Source organism: Sceloporus occidentalis, unplaced genomic scaffold (assembly GCF_023333645.1).
Source record: "Sceloporus occidentalis isolate IW3139 unplaced genomic scaffold, rSceOcc1.0.p SCAF_2, whole genome shotgun sequence".
Taxonomy (NCBI): Eukaryota; Metazoa; Chordata; class Lepidosauria; order Squamata; family Phrynosomatidae; genus Sceloporus; species Sceloporus occidentalis.
Genome location: NW_028316982.1, coordinates 270,209,698 through 270,223,711, shown reverse-complemented (window position 1 = coordinate 270,223,711; position 14,014 = coordinate 270,209,698). Strand labels below are relative to the sequence as shown.

General features: G+C 42.0%; 1 protein-coding gene across 1 annotated transcript in view; it reads right to left on the bottom strand.

Annotated features, from left to right (window-relative positions):
* ARHGEF17 (Rho guanine nucleotide exchange factor 17) overlaps positions 1-14,014 on the bottom strand; it is a 229,556-nt gene that overhangs the window by 64,724 nt on the left and 150,818 nt on the right. Inside the window, exon 2 of the mRNA XM_089508484.1 lies at positions 12,437-12,514. Coding sequence (XP_089364610.1) covers positions 12,437-12,514 — 78 coding nt within the window. The remainder of the gene's footprint in view (positions 1-12,436; positions 12,515-14,014) is intronic.

Here is a 14,014-nt window from a genome sequence, read left to right as displayed (position 1 = left end):
TTCCGCATTTGCCATCTCTTCTTTTCTACATTTCTCCATAAGATTCCTTCTATATATCTCACACGAAGGATATAAGTGAAGGACTTTGTTAAGAAATTGCAACAGCGATCGTACCGTCACAGTACGATAAAAAAAAAAATTGGTTTGTTATAGATTTGAGTGTAAGACATTTTGTTAATACATTAAGAGCTGAAGTGGTATTTACTTTGGTGCTCTGTTCTTGTGATACTAAAATTTGGGACTGTCAGAAACACATGTAGGGCAGAGCCTCAGAGACTCACCCTCCAGCATTACCCATGGCATGAAATAATAGGTTGCATAGAGTTGGGAAGTTATTTTTGAAACAACTGAACGTAAAGAGAACAAAACTAATGACCACAGAGGATCTCCATTGTATTCTCCATCAGAATGGGAGAGCTGGACAGGGAGGAAAGAGGATAAAAAGGAAATCAATTCATTTGAGATAGGGTGCTGGAGAAGAGTGCTGAGGATACTGTGCACAGCCAAAAAGACAAACCAGTGGGTCCTAGAATAGATAAAACCTGAATTCTCCTTGAAGTCAAGATGACAAAACAAAGGGTCTGTGCAGACAGTCCCTTTTAGAGCCAGACTGGGGCTGCAGCAACCGTGTGCTGTGGCTCCAATCTAGCCTTTCTGTGACACAGAAAGGAGCCACAAAAAGTGGCTCCTTTTTGTGCCCTGGAAAGGGTGCCATAGCCGCAGCACCATGGCTTTACGGTGCTCCTTTGTCACTGCGTCATCTAAATGCAGCACCAGAGGAGTGCCGTGACACCGCGCACTGTGTCGTGCAGTGTCACGCCGCCATGGGGGTGGAGTTGGGAATGCGTTATGTGAATGCCATTCCTCGAATCTGCCCCCAGGCCAGCCTTAATGGCTAGTCTGCACAGGCCTTAATGCTGTCGTACTTTGTACACATCATGAGAAGACACAACTCATTGGGGGGGAAAAACAAGACTAGAAAAGCTAGAAGGTAGTGGAAAGAGAGGAACACTGCATGCCAGATGAATAGCCTCAATCAGGGAGGTCATGGGTCTGAGCCTGAAGGACCTGAGCAGAGTAGATGAAAATAGGGGGCTTGGAGATGTTCCATCCACAAGGTCACCATGAGAAGAGACCGACTCAAGGGCAGTTAACAACAACAACAGTTTCTGAAATACAGTTCCCTGAATCACTAACAGGCCTTCCATGAATCATAGACTTGGAAGAGACTCCAAGGGTCATCCAGTCCCCCTTCTGCAATGCAGGAAGACACAATTCAAACACTCCCAACAGATACTGTAGCCATCCAGCCTCTGTTTAAAAACGTCCAAAGAAGGAGACTCCATCACTCTCCAAGGCAGCATCTTCCACTGTCAAACAGATCTTACCATCAGTAAGTTCTTCCTAATGTTGAGGTGGAATCTCTTTTCCTATAGTTTGCATCCACTGCTCCTAGTCTCTGGAGCAGCACAAAACAAGAGATGAGAGCAGATCAACAGAGAAATAAGCTGTTGCCTCAGGTGAAGAAACTCCTTCTTTGGGGGTTTTTAAACAGAAGTTAGATGGCCATCTGTCACAGGGAGAGTTTGGATGGTGCCTTTCTTCATGAAAGTTTGCATCCATTGCTCGGGGTCCTATTCTCTAGAGCAGCAGAAAACAAACTTGCTCCAGCCTCAACATGACATCCCTTCAGGGCTATCATATCACCACTTAACCTTCTCTTCTCCAGGCTAAACATATCTAGCTCCCTAAGCCTTTCCTCAGTGGGCTTAGGGGTTTCCAAATCTTTCACCATTTTGGTCTTCCTCTTCTGGACACGCTCCAGCTTGTCCAGAGCCATTAAGTCCCAGGGAATTCTGGGAGCTGTAGTCAAAAAAAATATCTTTAATTGCTACTTTGATAAATTTTTAATTGTAAGTTTTTAGACTGTAAGCCGCTTTGGGTCCCAATTTTGGGAGAAGTGTGTGATACAAATTAATGTAATAAATAAATAAATAAATAAAATTTCCAACTCTGGTGGAGGGTTATGTTGAAAACAGGCTAATGACTAAGCTGCCCTGGCCTCACCTTTGCAGAAAGAAAAAATATTCAGTAAATTAAAGGTAGTCTGAAGAGCCAAGTCCCACTCAGATTGCTTCTTGGTGACACGTCTTCCATGTCTTCTAAAATACTAGACATAATTGAATAGGGCTTTAAAACAAATCATTCTTTTTCTCCAAGGATGGCGTGTGTGAATAAGTCAGGAACCTTTCCAAGAATGTCGCTGTGCCAAATTAAAAGGTTTAAAAATCCTGATTAGCTTCCCTGTCCTTCGTTAGAAGAAAGCACCTAAGCTTGGAGGAACTGCTTTTTCCTCCTTTCCAACTGAAGTCTCATTGTCTTCCATTGAAAAGGTAAAGAGGAGGTTTAACAGTACAGCTTTTGGCAGCATCAAAAAGATTTTACTGTGTCCTGTCACTCAGGCAGTAATTCAATTCCTTGTAAACTTAATTTTGATCATGAAGGATCACTTTAGACATTAAAGGATTGGAATTGAGACCTCTTGGGCTACTGCCACACTGCAGAATTAATGCAGTTTGACACTGCTTTAACTGCCCTGGAATCCAAGGATTTGTAGTTTGTTGTGGCACCAGAGCTCTCTGTCAAAGAAGGCTAAATGTTTTACAAAAAAATCTACAGATCCCAGGATTTTATAGCACTGAGTCATGGCTGTTAAAGCAGTGTCAAACTGCATTATTTCTGCAGTACAGATGCAGCCTTAGGGTAGTTGTGCTGCCTTTTCCCACTGCATAAAGTCTTGAAATTCAAGCATTACATTCCAATGCTCTTAGGTGGCATCTGCACTGCAAAAATAATGCAGTATGACAGCACTTTGATTACCATGGCTCTATGCTCTGGAACCCTGGGATCTGTAGTTTGCTGTGGCACCAGAGCGCTCTGATAAGCATGCTAAATATCTCACAAAACTACAGGTCCTACAAGTCAATTGCCAGCAACTGGAAGAACCCTATAGCACCCAGCTGAGACCTATGGTATAAAAAGGTTTGAAATCAGAAAGACTAACATGGCAAGTAAGACAAGCAAAAGAAGAGAAAGATAATAATATCTTCGAGGTTACCTGGTTCCCATTTATTTCCTATGTAAATCAAATTAATGAGGAAAGAGGTCATATTCTATCGATCTATGGTTCCGTTTGGAAAGGATTAATCCAGTAGAACAAATAATTGCAGGGAGATTTACTTAAAAAAACAACAACTCATGCTCAAGCCATGGCATTTAAAGTGGTGCCAAACTTCATTAGTTTTGCAGTATAGATGATGCATTTGCCACCCCTGGACCACTTCCTGGTCAATTCTTGCTTTGACTATTGAAATCTTTTCCTCTCTTACCTTCCGTTGCCACACCATGGTCCTTTCGTATCTATCCAGGATGCTCCTGCCAAAATTGTTCCCCTCTCCCATCCATCTGGGCCCTTTCAAACTAGAGTTACAGCACTACGCTTCCACTTTAACTGTTATAGCAACAGCCTAAAGAATGCTGGGATCTGAAAGTAGTTTTGTACCTTTTCTAGTCCTTTCCAACTTATCACAGGGTCTTTTTTTTTTTTGGTAAGATTTGTTCAAAGGAAGCTTTGCCATTGCCTTCCTCTGAGGCTGAGAGAGTGTGACTTGCCCAACATATCTCTTTATGTGAAGTCGAAGGCTTTCACAGCCAGCATCCACAGTTTTTTGTGGCCAGTGACAGATCCTGGCGAAACGTCAGGAATAAACACTTCCAGAACTTGGCCACATAGCCCGAAACCCCCCCCCCCCCCAAAACCCCCTGTATCTCCTTATGTATGTGCAAATATTCCAAAGTCCAAAACACTTTGGGTCTCAAGCATTTTGGAAAATTAATTCATTTTATTACTATAATTCGGCATATTTCACTAGAAGAGGGATGGGAAGTATGCAACTTTCCTGTCCCCATCAGCTCAGGCTAGCCTGGCCAGTGGTAAGGGATGATGGGGTTTGCAGTTCAACAATATCTGGAGGGTCAACCTGTACTGCAGAGTTGGAGAACTTGTGGCTCTCTAATATTATTTCTACACTGTAAAAATAATGTAGTTTGACACCACTTTAACTGCCATGGTTCCATCCTACTGAATTCTGGGATTTGCAATATTGTGAAGCACCAACACTCTTTGACAGAGTTAAAGACCTTGCAAAACTACACATCCCAGAATTACATAGGATGGGGCTACAGCACTTAAAGTGGGTTCACACTCCATTATTTCTACAGTGCAGAGGCATCCTTGGAAACATTGTATTTTGGACTACAGCACCCAGAATTCCTTAACCTTCACAGCAACTGGCCTCCCATCATTGAACTTCTAGTTGGGCTTTGTCAGGATTAGCTGGGCTCTGTCCTCTGACAGATGATTATTTGTATTTGTATTTTTGTAGGAATATTTATACACATTTTTACTTCTTTTATGAGTTTAGTTGTTGTATATAGTATTTTGTTGTTCTTATGCTGGTCTGTGGCCGTAATAAATATTTATCTTATCTTATCTGGCTTCCGATTCTATTTATTTAAGTCCATATATTTGATGCTCTGGTTGTCGCTGTTGACGTTAACAAGTTTTGATGAAGTCTGATGTTACAAGTTTTGATTTTTTTTGTTGTTATTGTGTGATTAATAATAATAATAATAATTTGTTTTATTTATATACCGCTATTCCAAAGATCATAGCGGTGAACAGCAAGTAAGCTAATTAGCAAGTAAGCCAATTTGCCCCCAACAATCTGGGTACTCATTTTAGCTCCCTCCTCGGAAGGATGCAAGCCTGAGTCAAGCTTGGGCCCTTTTGCTGGTCTTGAACTCGCAACCTTGTGGTTTCGAGTGAATGGCTGCAGTACAGGCATTTAACCACTGCACCACCAGGGCTCCATTTGTGGCTTTATGGGGTGGATTGTGGCTTTATGGGGTGGAAATAAAAGCGCAGAGTGGTAAGAGTCAAATAAATAAAAGCAAAGGACAATGACGTTGCCGAAACAATCTTCACACACGGTGTCTGCTCACCTAACCCACCCGTTTCCCTGGCAGATTGAATTCTCGACTGTCTCCATCATCTCTGGTTTCCCTGGCAACTGCAGTCCGGGGACCACTGCTTCTGGGCATGCTCAGAATGGCTTGAAGCCAAAGGCTGACATCATAGCACTGGCAAGTCCAAATTCCCAGATTCCAAATGGGCATTTCCTCTCTCAAAATGTGTGTGTGTGTGGATATTGCAGTCAATTTATTTTCTGCAGGTTTCGTACTGAGCCCTGAAAACTTGCCCTCTTAACCCAGAAGAAATATCTCATTTGATAATCCAAGTTCTGCTTAAATAGCATGTATGATGTGCTTGGTTGTGTAATAGAGGTCGTGTTGTGTCATTTTGCCTTCAAGTCATTTCTGACTTATGGCAGCCCTAAGGAGAACCTATCACAAGGGTTTATTTGGCTAGTCTCTTTGGGAGGTGTTTGCCATTGCCATCCTCTGAGGCTGAGAGAGTGTGGCTTGCCCAAGGTGTATTTTCGCAGATGAACAGGGATTCGAACCCTGGACTCCAGAGTCATAGTCCAATGCTCAGGCTACTAGATATGCCGGCTCTCTGTAGGCAACCATTATTCATATCCATGGGCCATGTTTTAAAAGTATTTCAAACACTTTTACCTTTTCAAACCTTTTTTATTCCTTTACATGCAATCTGTTTTAATATTGTAATAATTTAATTCTATTTTAACGTAACACTTTTGTATGATTCTAATTGTACTGTTTTTAATCTTGTAAGCTGCTTTGAGCCCCAGTTTTTGGGAAAGGGTGGGATATGAATGAATAAATAAATAAAGGTCAGGGTGGGGTGGAAAGGGCTCCGCTACAGCTGGGCATGCTGACCCAGAGATTTTCAAACCTGCAAAATACTTCAGGCAGACATAAGAGTCAGAAACACCATCCTTCTTTTGCTGTTATTGTGCTGCGCCTTCAAGTTGTTTCCAACTTGCAGCGATGCTAAGACAAATCTATCATGGGGTTCTCTTGCAAGAATTGTTCAGAGGGGGGTTTGCCACTTCCTCTGAGGCTGAGAGAGTGTGACTCGCCCTGGGGTACAAGGTGAAAGATCCCTGTGAATGCAGAAAACCCGCAAATAAAAAAACACTATTTTTAAAGGTGAAATAACACCTCTCTAGGAATCTCCAGGTCTTCCAGTGTAAGTCTATGGCCAACATCTGCTAGAAGCTGATCACAGAATCATGCTGGAAGACCTACAAATGCCTAGAGACGTGTTTTCTCTAGGAACGTCTAGGTTCTCCAGTACAACTCTATGGTCAATTTCTGGCAGAATTGCGCTGGAGGACCTAGAGGGAAAACATTAAAGCCAAAAATAATCAAATCTGCAAAAGCCAAAGCCACAAATGTGGAGGGCCAACTGCATTACTGTAAGAGGTAAAATGGGATGTGTGCGTGAGATCCATGTTTGCTTTTTCCACACCATGCTTAATTCAATTTGTCTTTATTCTGGTTCGACGCCATCATAATTTTTCTAAGCAAAAAGCCTGGAAAGCACCAAGCTGGCCATGTAGGGAAGGTTTTCTGTACTCTGGTCCCCTTGGCTGCCCTTGTGTGCCTCTTTTCCATCTCTCGTCTATCCCTTTGGAGATGGCAGAGACAAGAACTTCGGAGAATACAATTGTGTTTGCAAGCCTCCCAAAACTGCTAGCAGGCCAGAATAGTTACTTGCCAGCTTTGAATTCACAAGAGGAGTCCCTTTTATGCATAACAAGCAGATTATCAAAATAATATTACTCCTTCTTGTCTCTAAATAATAATAATAATAATAATAATAATAATAATACTCCTGGGGCTGGAAGCATCACACGTTGCAAAAGAAGTGAAGTGATTCTTTGCTGCTCTATTTGCTTCTGCACACGGAGTTTATCCCATGCAGAAATGGGATTTAAACCAGGAAAATCCTGCAAAAGTGGGATCTTTTTCAGAGGATGTCAGGGGTCATCCTGCACAGAAAGTGGACAAATCCTGCAGAAGCAGGATCATTTTTAGACGATGTCGGGGGCATTGAGCATTAATCCAACATTAACCCACACAGAAAGTGGACAAAATCAGCCGCTTTTTAATTTCAGGATTTTCCCAAAAGTAAAAAGCGTCCGATTTTGTCTATTTTCTATGCAAGTTAATGCCGGATTCATGCTCAATGCCCCCGATGTGTCTGAAAATGATCTCACTTTTGTGGGATTTTTGCGGAATTTAAATTCCTTTTCTGCACAGGATTTGGGCACTTAGCCTCTTGTGTGATAAACTCCTACCTAAGTTAACAAAAGGCTTCGACAAAGAAGCCCATTTTTACAACTCCCTCATTCTAAGGGCTTCTTCACCTTTGTTAAACTGTGGAATTTGCTACCACAAGATGCAGCGATGGCTGCCAACATGGATGGTTTTAATATGGGATTAGACAAATTGATGGAGGAAAGGGTTTACCGGTGGTGTCTACTCATGATGGATACACATTCTTTCCAGCAGCAAAGGCAGGCTGCCTCTCACTATTAAAATATTTATATTCTGCCCAGTGTCAAACGAGCAAAATCCATTTAAACTGTTTAAAACAATTAAACATTTAAAGCAACAAGAATAATTTAGATGGACTGGGTTTTAGCTCTTACTACAGGTTGAGTCACCCTTATCCAAAATGCTTGAGACCAGAAGTATTTTGGAATATTTGCATATAATGAGGTATTTTGGAGAAGACCCAAGTCTATGTTTTGTATATACCTTGTTGTGATGTGATTTGTTTGATATTTGATGTTTTTAATCTGTTTTTTCCTTTCTATATGGTAATTTTATCTATTCCTCTTTTAATTGTTATTATCTTAGAATGTACGCCTTGGGCAGGCTTTTATTTACTCCTAATTTTACCGACGTTGTACAGCGCTGTTTATAATTACAGCGCTATAGAAATAAAGTTTAATAATAATAATAATAATTGTGTGCCTTCAAGTCTTTTCTGACTTATGGCAACCCTATCATAGGGTCTTCTTGGCAAGTTTTATTCAGAGGAGGTTTGCCATTGCCTTCCCCTGAGGCTGAGAGTGTGTGACTTGCCCAAGGTCAGCCACTGGGTTTCCAAAATCAAGGTTTGCATTTTGGCCTCTTTAAAAAAATATTTAGAAGCCATGGGTAGCTGAAAAAGAGAGCCAGTGTAGAATAGTGGTTTGCGAGTTGGATTACAGCTCTGGAGACCAGGGTTCGAATCTTGTCTCAAGCATGCAAACCCACTGGGCAAGTTGCAGTCTCTCAGCCTCAGAGAAAGGTCATGGCAAACTCCCTCTGAAGAAACTTACCAAGAAAACACATGATAGGATCAGATTAGGCTCATCGTAAATTGGAAACGATTTGAAGGCACACAACAATAGCAACAAATGGTTGAATCCATGGATGAAAAACCTGTGGATACGGAGGGCCAAGTGTGTAATTCTTCAGTGGACAAGGTTTTCCAATCATGACAACTTTTCTTAAATCTCTGTACCAGTATATAGATATATTCCTTTGCTCAGTTTCATGGCTTGCGGATTCTGAGAGCTGCAGTCCAAAAGAGTCATGTGTCATAACAGTGGCAAGACTTTTGATAGCACAAAAATGGGAAAATAATGAACTTCCTACAATAGATGATTGGCTGCTAAAATTATCAGAAATGACGGAAATGGATATTCTGACGGCGCGTCTGAATGAGAAGGACACAAATGTAATTGAGAAAGAATGGCTTCCGGTAAATGGGTTTTGCAAAAACAGATGGAACTAAACTATAGGTAGAGTAATAGAATGACAGGGAAATAAGATGAACTTGGAGGCAGAAGAAAAATCCCTTGCATCACATGAGTATAAAGCTTTGTGGCTACTGAGATATATGGGAATATATCATCATAAGAGAATAAAAGAACAATAAATTCTAAAGGACATGCTTGGGAAGAAAGGATGACTTTGCAAGAGGCATTGAGGAAGGAGTGTTTTAGAGGTAGTGTTTTATGTTACTAAGTAAATCCTAATGTATATTACTGGACAGGTATGCTTTATGTCTGAAGAAAAATAAAGTATAAAGAAACAAAAAACAAAAGAGGCATGTGTCCAGTCCATGCTCACAATGACAGCTGCACCTTTTATGACACCAGACATTTTATTTTCAGTCCGTTCCCCAATTATCCCATGCATGGGATTTGTCTTTTTCACAGCTGCCACACTGAGTTAATGTCTTCACAGAGTAATCTGCCAGAAACTCTCACTGCCAATTTAGATCCTGGGATGTGGAGCACTCCAGAAGAAAGGGAGAGAGCTGGGAACAAAGGTGAAGCAAGGACAAAGCCAGGAAGAGAACAGATAGGAGATGCAGGAGAGTGCAGAATATGTACAAGGGGATGAGAATGGGAGGAGAGAATGCGAAGGACCCTGTTGCAATGGGTGAGAGATGAGGAAAGACTCCAGAGCACGAGATCATGTCTGGAATCTTGCTGATGTCTTACAAAAATGAGATGGGCATTTTTATCTGACTTGCAATGACAAAAATATTCAGTTTGAGACTGCAGAAAGCGGAGTTGCACATGCATATGGATGCTTTTGTATCTTGTGTAAAGTTGCAGATGGAGGTACAAGCTTATTGCATATGGAGGTCACTACAGAAGGTCCTAGATCAAATCAAAGGTATCCCAGAGAAGCCAGCATGGTGTACTGGTTTGAGCGTTGGACTATGTCTCTGGAGACCAGGGTTCAATTACCAGCTCGGCCATGAAACTGATCTTGGGCAAGTGACATGCTCTCAGCCTCAGAGGAAGGCAATGGCAAACTTCCTCTGAACAAATCTTGCCAAGAAAACCACATGATAGATTGGCTTTAGGATTAAACAAGTTTAATTACTTAAACTTGTTTTTATCATTGTGCTACCCTGTACTTATTTTGCAAATAAGTGGAAAGTACACCTAATAACAAATGTTTTTATTGTACTGTTATAATATGTATTTTATATGTTGTGTGATGGTCGGTTGACTGTAATAAAGACTAATGTTGTTGGTTTGAGTAATGGAAGGCAATGGCCAACCACCTCTGAACAAATCTTGCCAAGAAAACCCCACGATAGGGTTGCCTTAGGTTCGGCATAAGTCGGAAAAGACTTGAAGGCACACAACAACAACAACAACAAGAGAAGCCAAGATGATGAAGGTGCAGTACAGAGCACCAGAAAAAGGCACCAGGAAGGGCTCTGCATCAGTGCCATAGCAACCAAATTGTGCGGCACTGCTGTGCAGCAAGAAAGGAACGCGCATGGAAGCGGCTCCTTTTTTGCAGCACACTTGCACCATGCCAAAGCGCCAGCGACAACGTGATGACGGGCCTGTGGCGCAGCCCCGTTTGGACGCTGCGCTGCTGGCACTTCATCGCTGTGCGCACCAACTGGATGGTGCCGCGCAGCTGTAGCGCGTCCATGACATGCCAGGGTTGTGGGGCGTATGCACGTCCTGCCCCCAAGTAACCCTAGCACATCATGGGCGCTCCACAAAGGGCCCATCTGTACCAGACCCTAGACACTGAAATAGTTCAAGATTTTCCATATTTTGGCTCAATCATTAATCAGAATGGTGACTGCAGTCAAGATATCAGGAAAAGACTAGGACTTGAGAGGGCAGTGATGAAAAAAAACTAGAGAAGATCCTGTAGTGCAAAGATATACCATTGAATATTGAAGTTAGGCTGGCCCATGCCATTGTATTTCCCATTTCTATGTATGGTTGCAAAAGCTGAAAAGTGAAGAAAGCGGACAGAAAGAAAATATCATTTGGGAAGGGCAGAATTCTTATTTAGGGGGACAATACCCTCAAAACCCCCCCCCCCCCAACATTCACCCCGGTATTTGTTGTGCAACATCACAATTAATAAGGAGGCATGTTTACTCAATGGTAAGTAGTATTGAATTTAGCAAGACTTACTCCCAGGTAAACAAATCCACAATTGGCAGGCAACAGGCTGTCTTTTGGGGCAAGAGGTAATTGCATTAACTGAATATGTCATTGCCTGGAGAATTCAGTTGAATGCACTACCTATTCTCTTGAGGCATTTTAAACACCATGCTAGAAATGAAAACAGGGAATTAGTAGCTAACCTCATAATCACTGCAAGATAGGAGGAGATAGCTTCAAAATTGAAGACTGTCCCAATTTCTACTTAAGACTGGTTCAAAAGGGTGTGGAATATAATAGGTAGACATACACATTGCTTAACAGTCCTTGAAACAGCCTGGAACCAAGCCATATAGGGCTTCATAAGTCAAAACCAGCACTTTGGATTGTGACCAGAAACAGACTGGCAGCCAATGGAGCCGTTGCAATAAAGGAGTTGTATGCTTCCTGTAGCAAGCAAGCAGCATTTTTCAACTTGGCTGCAACTCTTTCGGCCAGCTGAAGTTTCTGAGCACCTTTCAAAGGCAGCCCCATGCAGACCACATAATAGTAATACAAATGGGATGCAACCAAGGCATGTACCATATTTATTAAATAATTAAATACATAAATAATAGAATCATAGAATTGTAGGGTTGGAAGAGATCCCAAGGGCCATCCAGTCCAACTCCATTCTGCCATGCAGGAACTCTCAATCAAAGCATCCCTGACAGATGGCCATCCAGCCTCTGTTTAAAGACCTCCAAAGAAGGAGACTCCACCACTTTCTGAGAGAGTGTCTTCCACTGTCAAACAGCTCTAACTGTCAGCATGACTGCCCCGAACGCTGTTACCTTCTCACTGAGAAGTGGTACCTATTTATCTACTTGCATTTGCATGCTTTCAAACTGCTAGGTTGGCAGAAGCTGGTACTAGTGGCAGGAGCTCACTCCATCATGCAGGACTCAGGTCTCGAACTGCCAACCTTCTGATCTTCCGATCATCAGAACTGGCGTCTTAACCACTAATCCGCCACATCTGACACCCCTTCAAATACTTAAACAGGCCTATCATATCACCTCTTAACTGTCTCTTTTCCAGGCTAAACATACTCAACTCCCTAATTCTCTCCTCATAGGGCTTCATGATTTCCATACCCTTCACCATTTTGGTCGCCCTCCTTTGGACACACTCCAGCCTCTCAACATCTTTTTGAACTGTGGTGCCCAGAACTGAACATAGTATAATTAAAAATGATTTGGCAAGTTATAAGTGACCAGTGATCAGTTGACATATAACTGATTTATCTGTACAAATCCTCATCAAGACTAAAAAGAAAGAAAGAAAAGTAACTAGTCCCAATAGATCTAGGATATTCTATCTACCAAGAGTTTGGCTGTGCATTCCACCTGAAGAAAATTCAGTAACAACTGTGAATTTGCTCTCTGGGCTTTGTTCCTGCCAAGGCTGCTTACCAGCATGAGGGTCCGGAGAGACTCCACGTAGGACTGCTCAGTATCCAAGAGAGTCATGATGACATGTTTCCGCATATCCTGCAAAAAATAAGAGAAAGAAAGGTATTTGAGAAACAATGTAGTACAAAGAGAGGGGTGAAAAGCTGGTGTATATGTGTGTAAATCACTCCTAAGAGTCACCTTTGGCTGAAAACATGGCAGGAACAAGGAATGCATCAAGCTGAACTGGCAGTCCTGAAGCTTGATTCTTTTTTCCAACCCTGAATCATTCCACTACATGCTCAGATGGGCAACACTGTTTGGCAAATTTAATGTGCACAGTTGTCTTCTTCACAGGGCTGTGAAACACTAAACTTAACTACAGCTTTTTTAAATGTAAGAATTTGCAACCAAAGTAGTATCATGTGAATTAATTTAGGATGGGGTGGAAAGCCAGTTCTGGTCAGATGTAAAGGGATGTAAAATATACAAGTTTATCACAACCAACAAAGTAAATGTCTTCCTGGGCATGAACCCATCATGGGGTTTGCTTAGTGAGAATTGTTCAGAGGGAATCTTGCCTTTGCCTACCTCTGAGGCTGAGAGAGTGTGACTTGCCCAAGGTCACCCAGTGGGTTTCCATGGCTGAGTGGGAGTTTGAACACTGGTCTCAAGAGTAGTAGTCTAAAACTCAAACCACTACACCATGCTGGTTGTGAGCTTTTCCTCAGTTACATTTTTCTTCTGGTACTGGTTGCTCTGCTGCACTTGAGAGAAAGAATAACCATACTTATCATTATTGGACTATGACTCTGGAGAACAAGGTTTGATTCCCAGCTTGGGTAACCTTAGGCCAGTCACACTCTCTCAGCCTCAGGGGAAGGCAGTGGCAAACCTCCTTCGGATAAATCTTGACAAGAAAAGCCCATGATAGGTTTGCCTTGGGGTTACACTCTAAGTCAGAAATGACTTGAAGGCACTCATCATCATCACCATCATCATGACTTAATCTAATATTAGAATACATATAGAGCTGCCCAGAGAGATGGGGAGCATAAAAAATGCACACCACTCAATAGACTCATCTTGTCATCTGATTGTATCAATGAATGCTCAGTTCACACTGGTACCTGAAACGTGTCTCCCTCACACTCTTCTCTTTTAGATTAGTTTAGAAAGGATCAGGCCATTGCTATCCAAGAATGTACAGTCCACCCTCTGTAACCACAAATTCTGCACCTAGAGATTCAACCATCCACTGCTTGTAAATATATGTATGCATATATGTATGTGTATGTGTGTGTGTATCTTGACAAAGCAAAGCTTGAGTTTATCATTTTATCTAAGGGACACAATTTTACTATGTCATTATATATAATGGGACTTTGAGCAGCCACAATTTTGGTATCCACAGGGGGTCCTGGTACCAAACCCCAGTGGATACCAAGGACCTATTATATTTCCTTAATAAATATTCCCTCTATGGGGAATGCTAAACCTATTTTTCTGCCTGCAATTTTGTTCTTTCAAACTCACCATCCTAAGATGGGCCCCTCCACTGTGAATGGAGTAAAGGCTCTAGCAGGCCTTTCATGCCAG